Source organism: Pipra filicauda, unplaced genomic scaffold, assembly GCF_003945595.2.
Source record: "Pipra filicauda isolate LSUMZ 115617 unplaced genomic scaffold, ASM394559v2 scaffold1_size10287979_pilon, whole genome shotgun sequence".
Classification (NCBI taxonomy): Eukaryota; Metazoa; Chordata; class Aves; order Passeriformes; family Pipridae; genus Pipra; species Pipra filicauda.
The window spans coordinates 9,476,838-9,489,475 of NW_024104310.1; the positions used below are offsets into that span (position 1 = coordinate 9,476,838).

General features: G+C 38.6%; 1 protein-coding gene across 4 annotated transcripts in view; it reads left to right on the forward strand.

Annotated features, from left to right (window-relative positions):
* Positions 1-12,638, forward strand: part of DPP6 (dipeptidyl peptidase like 6) — a 547,732-nt gene that overhangs the window by 487,064 nt on the left and 48,030 nt on the right. For all 4 annotated transcript variants that reach the window (XM_027727817.2, XM_027727819.2, XM_027727815.2 and 1 more), the window contains exons 9-11: positions 6,017-6,171; positions 7,359-7,456; positions 12,124-12,247. In XM_027727817.2, coding sequence (XP_027583618.1) covers positions 6,017-6,171; positions 7,359-7,456; positions 12,124-12,247 — 377 coding nt within the window. The remainder of the gene's footprint in view (positions 1-6,016; positions 6,172-7,358; positions 7,457-12,123; positions 12,248-12,638) is intronic.

The window sequence follows — 12,638 nt, forward strand, 5'->3', positions numbered from 1 at the left end:
GCTGCACAATGCTGCTGCTGTCTGGTTGTGAGATTTTGGATCAAGGATTCGGTGTTTATAAAGTGCTCTCTGAAACATGTCCTCAAAAACACCGTGAAAGCAAGTAATAGTTTACTCTTCATAAGCTTCTTGCCTGTCAGTGGCAGAGGAGACTGTGTTCCAAGTAGGAATAAAGGAACACGAGGTCAGTGTTGCAACTTTTTTCTTAAGGATCTCTTGGACAATGCCATAAGCACCTTGAGAATGGTTGTTTTTTGCATACGGGATCTGTGGGACTGGGCTAAGCCTGGAGTTTGTGCTCAGCCAAAAAATTAAATTTTTCTTCAAAAGGTTGTTGAATTGTTCAGCGGCCCTGCAAAACTGTGGTTTTTTTCCACCTGACTCAATTAGACAACTGTGAAAGAGGATTAATTGCTCTGAAATCAATAGCGCTGCAAGGCTGTTGCTGACATCAGCACAAAATAATGTCAACACAGGAAAATGTAAATTGGATATAGTAATATAAAACAGTTTTATACTATTTGCATACACATAGCTACTTTAACACTCATTTTATACCTATTACAATGATTTAATGGAAGTCAGTGTAGACTTATACAGAGAGAAAAATTTTATTGTATATGAATGAAAGATGGCATGGTGGTCTTCTGCAGCCATCCCTGAAACACAGGTCAGTGAAGGCCAATGTGAACAATAAGTTTTCCCTAACTGGCTAAAAATACTTGCTTTCAAACTGTACAATAGCAATTGATTCGGATGTGTGGTTGGTGCTTTGAGATGATCTAGTAATTGATTTTAAAACAGATGGCACCTGTCAAATAAGCATTTGTATTTATTTGATGTTTCTATGACAACCCTTGGGGTTTTGCTATCTCAGAAGTCTTTGTTTTCTCTTTTCCTAGACCCCCTTTCTGTTCTCTGATCTCTCTTCCTCTCATGTTCTTTTGATGCGTCCTACTGACAGTTTCTTTTGAGCTTTCTTTCCTAATGTAAGCCATGGCCTTTATGTTAGGCTTTAATTTTGCTTTGCTTGAAATTCCTTTTTATTAACAGTTTTAATAAAACAGCAAAATATCCTCAACACACCAAATACTTCATGATCTGAGCATCAGCTACAATGCATCACACAAACAAAACCATTGATTACGCTCCCCAGAATTGCCATACTTTACCACATCAGCAATTAATAATATTGAAGGGGAAGTTCCCTCTGTCAGGCAAAATACTTACATAATACTTGGTGTAAAAATTATAATATTCTGAATTAATCAGACTATTGAGAGAAAATTAGATATGTTTGTGTTTGTGTGTATGCACGTATCTATATCTGCTCAGAGGAGAATCAAACTATTTATTATCTGTCTTTGTATTCTGTGGGTACAACATTCATAATGTTGTTTTGATTTTCTACTTAAGAAGAAAATGCAACACTCAGAACAAGAAGAGGATTTTGACTGTATGAGCAAAATTGGTTTAAGTGTTCAAAAGCCATGTGGATGTGGCATTTGGGAATATGGTTTAGTGGTGAACACAGTGGTTAACGGTTGAACCTGATGGTCTTAGAGGCCTTTTCCAACACAAACAATACTGTGATTTAACGGTTGAAATTTCCTAAGTGCCTCTGTCCATTGTACCCTTATTTTGGACTCAAGGTGCAGGAAGCCTCAACTTTTCTAGCTACGCATAAATAAGCCTTTCTGCTCAGTCTGCAAGGATGCCTCCTCAGCTGTTAGAAATGGAAGTTACCTTTCTGAAGTCAGTGACAAGCAGTTGTTAACTGCAGCCCATCTGGGTAACACAAGATGTTTCTACAGAAGTGGGCGTGACATTCAGATCTCTAGAAGATAACAGAAAAGCAAATATAATTTTTTCACTTGAAAATTATTTCTTTTTCTCAATCTTTCCTCCTGATATCATCTTTACTCTTTTTTTTTTTTTTCTGAAGGTGGTAAAAAGGGTTGCAATGGTACCTGTCATAGGACTGGTTTGTCCAAGTATTATTGTCTTCTTCTGCATGTCTGTTTTTTTTAACTCGCACTTGGAAATTACAAGTTATTTGTGTCAACTTGAAAAATTAGAAGAAACCTCTAAGCTACCAGTGGATTTCTCAGTCAATCATTGGTGAGGGCTGTATCTTTTCCCAAACAGCAAGCCAGAACTTTACCACCCTCAGCAGAAAGGCAAAATTCACCAATATGACTCAGGATGTGCACAAAGGCTGCAGAACCAGTTGAATTTTTAGAAATGCATGAGGAAACCCCCTTGCTCATGGCATTTACATGTGCTTATTAATAAAGAGGAGCTCTGCCAGTCTGGAACTCTGTGCAAGCCTGGGAAGTGGATTTGTCATGGAAATGCCTGTAGAAATACTGCAATGGCAGGTTATGGTTCAGAACATTAAAACCACCTGTGTGGATTTCCAAATGTGGCAAATACAACAGGTTTTTCCAGAACCTGCTGGTTACCACTGAGGTTGCAGAAGATGAAGCCCTTGTGGTTTTCCCTATGTTGAGTTTATAAAAGAATTCAGAGGTCTGGATGCACGTCAGTGGGACAGTTCAGTTTTTAGACAGAGATGGACGTGATAACAAAAAGTATCTGAGCTCTATGGCTAAACCTCTGCTAAAAGTGCTACACAAGTATCAAAAGAAATAGCAAAATCCTTTTGTGAAGATTCTTGCAGGGTGGATATTGTCCATGGAGGAATAAACCATATGATTTTTTGAAGTCTCTTCCAGATCCATTTCGTATGATTCCTTGAGAAGTTTGCTACCTAAAGTAAGATACAAGTCTCCCATTTCATTGATCTTGCAAGGACTGCTGGAATTAACTTGCATCTGAAACAAGCAGATGGCTCCTTACATTTTATACACATGCTGGGCTAGTTTTTGATGACCCACCTAGTAGAAATGTCCATGCAATTTCTGATCCACTGTACAGTCCTTCCAGGGATTGACCATATGGTGTGACAACCAAATGCTACCTTCAATTCCAGATTCACCACATCTTGTTACTTGGCAGCTAAGAACCACAGCAAGGGACTTCTCATTCTGCTTCCTGATGGTGAGCAAGACAGTATCTATCAGGAAACACATTCTTCAGAAGAGATGGCATTCCCACTTCAGGCAGCCTGGTTTGCTCTGGATGCCGCTCAGGTCTTGATTCCAAAGACAACCACCCACGAGATGCACTGACCTTTAAAAAAAAGTTAAAAAAAAAAAGCAGCAACCTTTAAATCTGCTCGGGAAAAATTCCTCTCATCACACCTCAGTTGTTGCTTCCAGTTTCTTTTCTCATCCAGGATACTGTAGTCTCTAAGATGGATATATACCAAGCTGTCACTGAAGATACTCCAACCTAGGACATCAAATGCTCTTCCTGAGGGTCTGTTAACTTAGAAATGATTGTTCAATTGAGTCTTATTCAGCCTAAAAAAGGTTTAAATACACAAGCATTTCAGTCCCCACCAAAGAGTCATTACTTATAAGCAAGATCATCCAGCTGTTTCAGAGTGATTCAATACTGAATATGCTAACATGGAATAAGCATTGACTTGCCTCAGCCCCTGTACTTGAACCCAGCCAGCATGTCTGAACAGCCCCTGTTCAGTTAGGGCAACCACACACTTTATTCTCACTATTTTTGGGTTTGCATGCCCTGGTGTGGCTGGCAAGCAAAGCACAGAGCCACCAGCATCTGACTGTGAGGGATCTCAGCAGCTCGCTCACAACATCCCGACATCATGTAGCACTCAGTGACTGCAAGGATTGGGGAAGACAGCAAAGGTTTTGATCAATTATCACTTTATACTCTTAGTCAGGAGGTCATGGGCTGTATGTATAGGGGGGCTTTGGTGTTTAAAGAAAACCTGTTTTTTCATAAATGTGAGGCAGGTTCTGAACTAACTTTAGAAAGACCCAGGAGTGTTGATTGCAGTGTGTCATGGATTAAGGAAATGCAAGGAATAGAGTGTCCCCAAGAACAAATGGGCTGCAAATTATGCTTTACTTTTAGATGAAACTTTCTGGTACTAATCCATTTTATATTTCATGAGAATGTTTCCTGGTTTGCTAAAACTAACTGATCTCTCTAATAACAGCAAGGTCCTGGCTTTGTTTCAAGGCAAAGGTTCACTCAATTAAATCTCATTAACAGAGGACCACAAAACCTGCACTAAAACCTTTCTGGGTGTGTGACCTTCAGCAAAACTGCTTCATTAAGTCTGAGATCCTGCAGAAAATGTTTGCTGAATAAAGTCATTCCTAATTAATGTTAAAATGTCAAGGATTCACGTGCCATCCATCTTTACTCCTTTTCCTTTACACTCTTAATTATCTCCTTAATGGGCAAGCAATATAAAAGTCAAAAGCAGCATCTTTTAAATGTACATAGAACAGGTGGGACAATGCAGTAAAGCAAATTTGCCAGATGTGCTTTCCCATGCAACATTTGTGACTTCCTAAATATGCTTCCAAAACCCCACTTACATGTTGCCATTAAGCACTGATTAACTAATTAGTTATTTGTAAAATGCAGAAGTGTCAAGGATGATTTTCCCTTGTACTCTGTTTGATGTTACCTTGAGTTTTATCTCAAGCCATATGCAAGTCTGGATTAACAAAGTGTTTATTTGCTCTGTGAGGAATGTAATTGTCTATTCTCCAAGGATTGCTCACGCAATTTTTTTTAAAAAATAAGACTCATTAGTGAGTTTCTGGTCTTCAGACTAGAGGGGTGTCCTGGTTAGACTGGGGGTTCATCACAGAGTGGTGTACAAAGCTGGTGGGTCTAAACTTGGAAAATCCTCAGTCGTTTTTCCAATGGCCAGTGATGACAGCAGACGTTGGAGCTGCTTGGACCTGTGTAGCAGGACTTCATGGTGAAGGCTTAGAAACACTCTGCAGCCTCTTTAATTTTTATTCTCACATTAAAGTAACGGGACCCATCTTCCTGCCCATCAATCTGTACAGCATATGCAAGCCCTTCTGGTGGTTTAAATAGGAATGACTCACATGATATTAAGCCTCTTAGTGAAAATGGATTACATTATTGCCTTTCACAAAATGAGAGGTTTAAAAAGCCAAGTTAGTGTCTTCCAAATGTCAGTAACTGGAGACACTTTGGACAAAGAGTGAATTTTTATAGCTTTTCTGGAGATCTGTAAGATGAACTCATCTTTACAATGAAGAATATTAAATTATAAGAAAAGTATTAGAAATCAGAAGTTCTTTGAGTTTAATGAGAACTAGGTTCTACCAGTATTCAAAATAATTTCTTGTGATGGCAATATTGTTTCCTCCTTAAATACTTGAACTCTGACACATTTATGGGCATCTTTCTGAGTACCTTTTAACAGCAACATCATTACTGAAATCTCGAAAAAAAACTATAATCCCAAAATTCAGTGGTAAAAAGGATCGGGATCTGACTTTGGCTACTTATGGAAAATTGCTTTGCAAAAGTATTTTAAAAAGTGAAATAGGAATAAAAGCCAAGGTGGTATTCAAGCCACAGACTCTAAAGCCTGGTATCCTGTAAAGAAGCCTTTTCTGAGTATTAAAAAATCGCTATATTTGTTTATTCCTAACTGGCAACAGAACTTTGGAATATTTAAATTGTTGCTGAAGCACTTGTATCTAAGCATAAACGCTGTTTGAATTGATTGATAGGTGTCTAGTATGACATTGTGAACACATGTGTCCATGTGCAGGACACATAGCAGGAGTAGCAGGGCCTTTTATGCTGTCATGAATACGTGCACTAATACGAATAATTTGATGTCTCTTCAGCAAGGTAATTATGTTTAATAGCCTATAAATACAGAGTAATTGTTATCAATTGTGTTCATTTGTGTATATTTGATGAGTATTTTTAATTGATATTCCTGTGGCATCCTCCCTGTGCTGTGATTAGACTGGGATTTTCATATCTATGCTGTTTCATTTATTGCTAACTAGTAATTTACCTCTAATAGCCTTTTTTTCTGTTCTCTCCTTTTTTTTTTTTTTTTAATTAGAGGAAATCTTGAAGACTCACATTGCTCATTGGTGGTCTCCTGATGGCACCAGGTTAGCATATGCAACAATTAATGCCTCCAGAGTCCCCACCATGGAGATCCCAATATACGCCGGCAACCCTTACCCTTCTGTTAAAACGTATCATTATCCAAAGGTAAGGGAAAATAAAATAATCAGTCCTATTGCTCTATCAGAAATAAATTATTTTTTCTTTCCAGTAGGCTCAGGCAGGGGACTGCATAATAGTGCACACTGATAAGCAATGAAAATAAACAGATCTAAGGGAATATCAGCTGCTCCCTGGTGAATGTGGTCTCCATTACTCTTTAGCTGCATTTGTAAAATTGCGGTTTTCTGATTCGATGAGTAATTCTAAATATAATGAAAATGAAATTTAAAAATCCTTGCTTTTTACACCTAAAAAAGAAGCAACTGTGTTTCCATGCTAGGATGGAGTTGCTGATGTCTGAGAGTTTGGAATTTCTATATTTATGTATATTTCTATATTTAGATAAATTGCTGTATTTAGAGACAGATAGATGGATAGATACATACATACATATATTCTATATTATGATATCAAAAAAATAAAATAAAGAAGGAAAATGTAGTGTTTGGACTTCTTTAGAATATCCAGGATGGCCTAATGTGAGAGGACACATAGTCTGGATTTAGAGCCTTATGGTGCCTGAGCATTACACAGAACACAGTGAAAGACAGAGAAGACTTAAGAGCCATTCTGTCCATAATTGTGGAGCCCTGCAGTGGGTGCACAGCACCAGCACAGCTCTCTACCAGTACAGACACACTGCTGCTCTTATTGCTGTAATTTTCTGTTCTAAAGCAGTACAGGGGTGTCTGCTGCAGTCATTTCTTCTGGGTGTCTTGCTTTAAGCACTGATTACCCAAGACCTCACATATTGGTCCAAGTGAACCATAATTTAGCAGGAGAGATATCCACATAATATGCAGGTCTTATGGAAATCACAATGGTTCAGCAGGGGATGCCCTTTCCTACAGTACAAAATGAATCACTATTTTACTATATCGATCATCATCCTGTTAGACAATCTTTTATCAAAAGGTGCATGAAATAGCAATATTTCCAGTTGCTATGAAAAGTAGATTTTTATTACCAAGTGTCCTAAGTAAAATTACCCCTTATTTGTGCCTACTGACCTCTCCACACTGTGCCACATCACTACAGTTGCAGTTTCCCTGTGAACGACCACGGCAATCTAGTCCATATCCCCATACAATTAAAATCCATGGGGATGTAATAAATCAAAACCATTCTGTGTTTTATATGATATGTTCATTTATTCTTATTTTAAAATCCAGGCTGGAATGGAAAATCCAACTATTTCTTTGCATGTGATTGGCCTGAATGGACCCACTCATGACCTGGAAATGACTCCACCAGATGATCAGAGGATGAGGTAGGTGCTTTCTTGCCCTGGAATGCTGGACCTCAGTTGTCTTGGGGTTTTAGCTCAGAGCCTGACTTTTTTTTTTAGACCATTTTTCTTTCTCTGCTGCTATGAAGGAGTTTCATTTTGTGTAAATCTGCTTAATTTTTTTTCAAATTATTTGTCTTTTTACTTCTATTTTGTATAACATTATCAGTTTTTCATTTGAAATTGCTGTGACACAGACTGACTTTAGAGTGGGGTTATTTTTTGGCAACTTGACGGAATGTCCCTAAATCTATAAGAACACCTTCATTCTACTTGGAATCACAGGCATTATAGGAGGGATATTGTCTGCAGCCTGTATGAGAGACCATGAAGCAGAAACAGGGCACGCTATAGCACAGCAAACACGAGCTCACTGCTTCATGACGTGAACGTAGGAATGAAACCAGGTGGACATTCTGCAAATACATTGCCTGATCTTCATTCAAAATAAGAAAGAAAACTCTTTTGCTGTTTTTAAGGCACAGTTTATTAGTTTATTTTAGAAACTGTCCTGCAATTCAGCCAACTACTTAGAAATCCATTTCTAATTACATGCTTAAGTCTTCATTCAACAGGAGTTTAAGAGTTTGGCTTGGACTTCGATGTGTGGCCAAAGCTTGTATTTAGCATTTGTGTTTGTGTTTACATTGCACATCTACATTGTTCAGGAGAGAGGGTAGTGCATGGTGCTCCTCCGTGCAAAGATTGGAGATTATAACCCAAATCCAGATTTTCAATAACTTTGATTTAAACTTGAAATAGCTCTGTAGAAGGGCAAGCAAAATCAGACTCTGTTTCTACATCTCAAGTATCCAGAGTGACTCTTCCATATGCAATGCTGCAGGATTGCATATGTCATTGCCAGGCACATCACTTGTTCTTGTAGGAGCATCCAGCCAATGTGCAGGCTCATGTTTTTCATCTGATAGCTAAATTAGTGTAATTCCAGTCCAATAAAGACAGGAGTTACAGCACAGGGCTAACAAATCAGGGCAGTGGGGGGGACAGAGGAGGGTGCAGGTGTGACTTTCATTATGCATGATAAGGATATAAGGACTGTGGATAAGGCTGCATAGTCGTCTGACAAGAGGACACTTAACCAGTGGGATTATTTATGGTGAGAATTTCCTTCTTTAATAGGAAAGCTACTGTCAGCCTTAGAACATGTTTACACTGAATAACTCTAAAATACTCCAAATCCAGTTATGCAACAAAAGACGTATGACCTGTGACCGAACCAAATGGGCATAAATGCAATTTCCTTTCAAAAATACAACTTTAGATCTGCATACAGCAGGAAGGAGTTCAGGATCGTGGTGTTCCCATCACAGTATCCCCATGGCAGTATCAAAACGGCAGCTCCCGGACAACATAATTTCTCTGTTGGTAACATTCTCTGTAAACAGAGAGGCTCAGAAACATTTTAATTACAGCAATAACTTCAGACTGCAGGATCCAAGTGTTGTTAATAAATTTGTTCTATATGGTTATGGGTGGCCGTAATTTATTTGGTCACAATCAATATTGCAAAATGATGCAAAATACATCATAATTAATTACTGTCTGTATATTTCATCAAAACCATGGCAATTGCCATCTCTAGGGCATGACATAAGTAGTGCTGCTAGAGCAATAGGGGTGCATTTTCATTATGCATATGTTTTCTGAAATGAGAGGATTAGTGTGATAACATTTCATTAAAATAAGCAAGAGGGATGCACTGTACAGTTAGTTACAGAAGAGAGTTTCAGGGAAGCAGGAGAAGCTGGTGATAAGGATCTCCAAGCAGACACGTCCTGTCTGAAGCATTTCAATGTTCTCAGTCAGTTCACGTAGATGATCTATGGACAGAGTGGTATTTCGTGTTCTTTTTATCTGGAGCAAAGTGATTTAGTACAATTAATAAAGCTGATAATAAAGTGGAGATATGCCACAGTCTTTTTTCTTTAAAAATTAAAATAAGTCAGAAATTTTCCACAGAAATTATATATTTTTCAGTCAAAAAAACCCAGAAACCAGAGCTGATGATGGAAAGACATATTTTGCAGGGAAATGTACGATATTGATAACTTTTCCTTTTTAAAAATCTTTCATTATGAACACTTTTGCCAAATTTTCTGCAAGTCGTGCTTTTCTATGAGAAAAAGAAAGGAAAGGGGTGGAAATTACAGGAAAAATAAAAAAATGTTATAACACTTAATGCCTGAAAACCACTGAACCTCAAGAATTACCTCATCAGGTGGTCAGAATTGGATCATGACCCATCTTATTTCTCATGTCATATTTGCATCTCAGGTGGCAAATTAAGGAACATGTTATTTCCCCTGAGTGCAGAAATTGTCACTGTCCTTGCATAGGCCAGGCACAAATAAATAATGAAGAAACTCAGACAACTCCAGACTGAATCTGAGGCAGGAGCCATCTGTGCCCCAGGGACCACGGCCTGTCACTTGGCCACATATCACTGTGTTCTTTGTGGTGTTTATGGCTTTATTACTGTGGTCATACAGTAAGTATTCATATGATAGATTCATACCTAATATTTTGGATTGATACCTCCAGGAAGCAGCCCTGGAAAGCTGGGATATGAACAAGGGTGCTGCAGAATAACCAGTCTCAGATGATTGCAAACCCAACCACCAATGTCTTTACTGGGATGGGGTCTAGATTTTGCTTTATGGGGAAAAATAAGTTCTCCTTAAATCAGCTCCATATAAAATCGGGGATAGGTCATGGGGAGAGGGCTTGGGAAATGCACTGACTTCTCCTTTCTCCCCACTGGCTGCTCAACCAGTGCAGCTGCTGGAGCAGCAGATGTTTAAAATTAACTGAGATGAATCACACCTTATTGTCTCATTTTCTTCTGCAAAATGGGAACCATAAAACTTGGTTGTCCTACAGAGGAGATGTGAAGGGAAATAAATGAAAGACTCAACACTACTGAGAAATTAAAATACTGACTATACAAGTATCTGCAGTTATCTGTGGGCTAGGTTATCCTGATGGCTGGGAGAGGCTTCAGAGAGAAATTGAGACTCTATGCCTTTCTTTAGGATGTTAGGGAAGCTCTTGAGTCACCTAAAATAATAATTAAAATTCCTGAGAAAAAAAACATGGTTTCAGTGTTCAAACGGTGAGAGGGATGTAAAAATTGAATATAGTACCTTGAAACCTTAAATTGGAATTATGGAAAAAATGCTCCAAGCCACAATAGGCACTAAATTTACATTCCTTTTCTGTGGAGGCTGAATCTGGTCAGTTCATTTTGGAAAGAAAAAAAGAGACAGTTATACAGTTTAATTTTGCTTTGTTGTTTTTTTTTTTCCTCTTAGGGCCCATGCCGTTGCAGATATAGAGTAAAATTACAATTTTATTTCAGGCCCTAAATTTTCAGATTGCTGTTGTCTCACCTGGGCATATCCTTCCCATCCAGTGCACTGGATGCAAGTGTTGAGGTCTTTTGTTATTTTTCCCAAGCCAATTTCAGACAGTAAATATTACTGAAAACTGCAAAATCAATTTCCAACTTGTTATTTTTCTAGACAAACAGGCCTTTGTGGTTTTGCCCTTTTTATTCAGTATATGCAGGAGCGTTTGCCAGAACACGAGGTAATCTCCAGTGACACAGCACATTATTTCCAATGAGAGCAACAATTCCTTATGCATATTTTATAGCAAACAAATGAACTAATAAATTTTTTATAGACAGTATGCTGTAAAATGTTGTATTATAATTTAAGGATGTCTTTGGCCCACATAGCCCAGCAGTATATTATAACATCACCAACTTTGACAACTCAGCCAGAGTTGTACCCTACAAGTAAAGTGGTGGAGACCTGAATTGTTGCAGAGGTGGACATCACCATACCCTGGCTCTGAGAAGGCAACCATCAGCGAATTTATTCCTGATCCTGTATTTTCCAGCCCAGCCTATGTGGTTCCACTGCTCACTAGTGCAGAGGACTTTTGTGCACCCCACATTCATGATTTACTTCAAGTGGTATCACAACCTGAATATGTCCAGCAATAGAGGATGGTGCTGGGAGTGTGGGAGGTTTGCCAATGCAGACCCTGAAATATCTGCTTTATGGCAACCAGCTGCATCTGCTTTACAGAAATCTCATGTTGTTCCCAACTCTATCCTTCTTGGTATTTGCCTTTTTAATGCAAGGATCCACTCGTGGATACTTATGTGTGCAGTTGGCATAATTAGAGGCCCTTAACTTTTCATAAGCGTAAAGAATCCAGCCATTGGTGGTGGTGGGTCTGAGTCAACCAGTTAGCGTGCTCAGAATGGAAATGGTTTGCAATTTCTTTTCCACATGTGCATAAATTTGTAGCTCCAGGCATTTCAGTTCTTCTCAGAAGACAGAATAGCTTGAAAGATTATTTATCTCCGCATTCGTCACTTCTTTGAAAATAACTTTCAGAAGTGTCAGATAAAACACCTGCACAGCCTTAAAAATGTCATTTTTAGGGGCTGAAATATATACATGAGGCAGCCTAAAGACATCAAGACACAATGTTCTTAATAACCAGAGATATCTCCTGGACCGTTTGCCTGTGGCAGCCCCCAAATGCTCTGCCATGTGGGAATTCATTAGGGATGGCAGGTCTGTGATTTCGTTTATGTATGTCTGTGTTTGCAGGGACTACTACATAACCATGGTGAAATGGGCAACCAGCACCAAGGTGGCAGTAAACTGGCTGAACAGGGCCCAGAATGTGTCAATCCTGACGCTGTGCGATGCCACCACTGGAGTTTGCACGAAGGTAGGAGAGCCAAGCAAAGGGGTCACTTGCCATCAGTTTTCATAACCCAAGGAAGAAGAAACTATTTAAGTTATTTTCCCTCATGACACATCAGCTGGCACATATTTATTAAGGCAGACACAGAATATAAACAATGTTTGCAATATTTACTTTTTTTTAACACCTACAAGGCCAAGAATACTCTGTGTGTGTGAGACAGAAAGTGATTACTTGTCTTGAAATACCTGTGTTCAGATGCAAGCACACACATCTCAGCAGTTTGTAACCTGAACACCTTTGCAACAGTCTGGTTGCATTATATATATTTAATGTCATTAAAACCAGCTCATGTTTATCTACACCCATTTTAATTGTAGTTTAATTAATCCCTTCTATAAATGCAGTAATATAA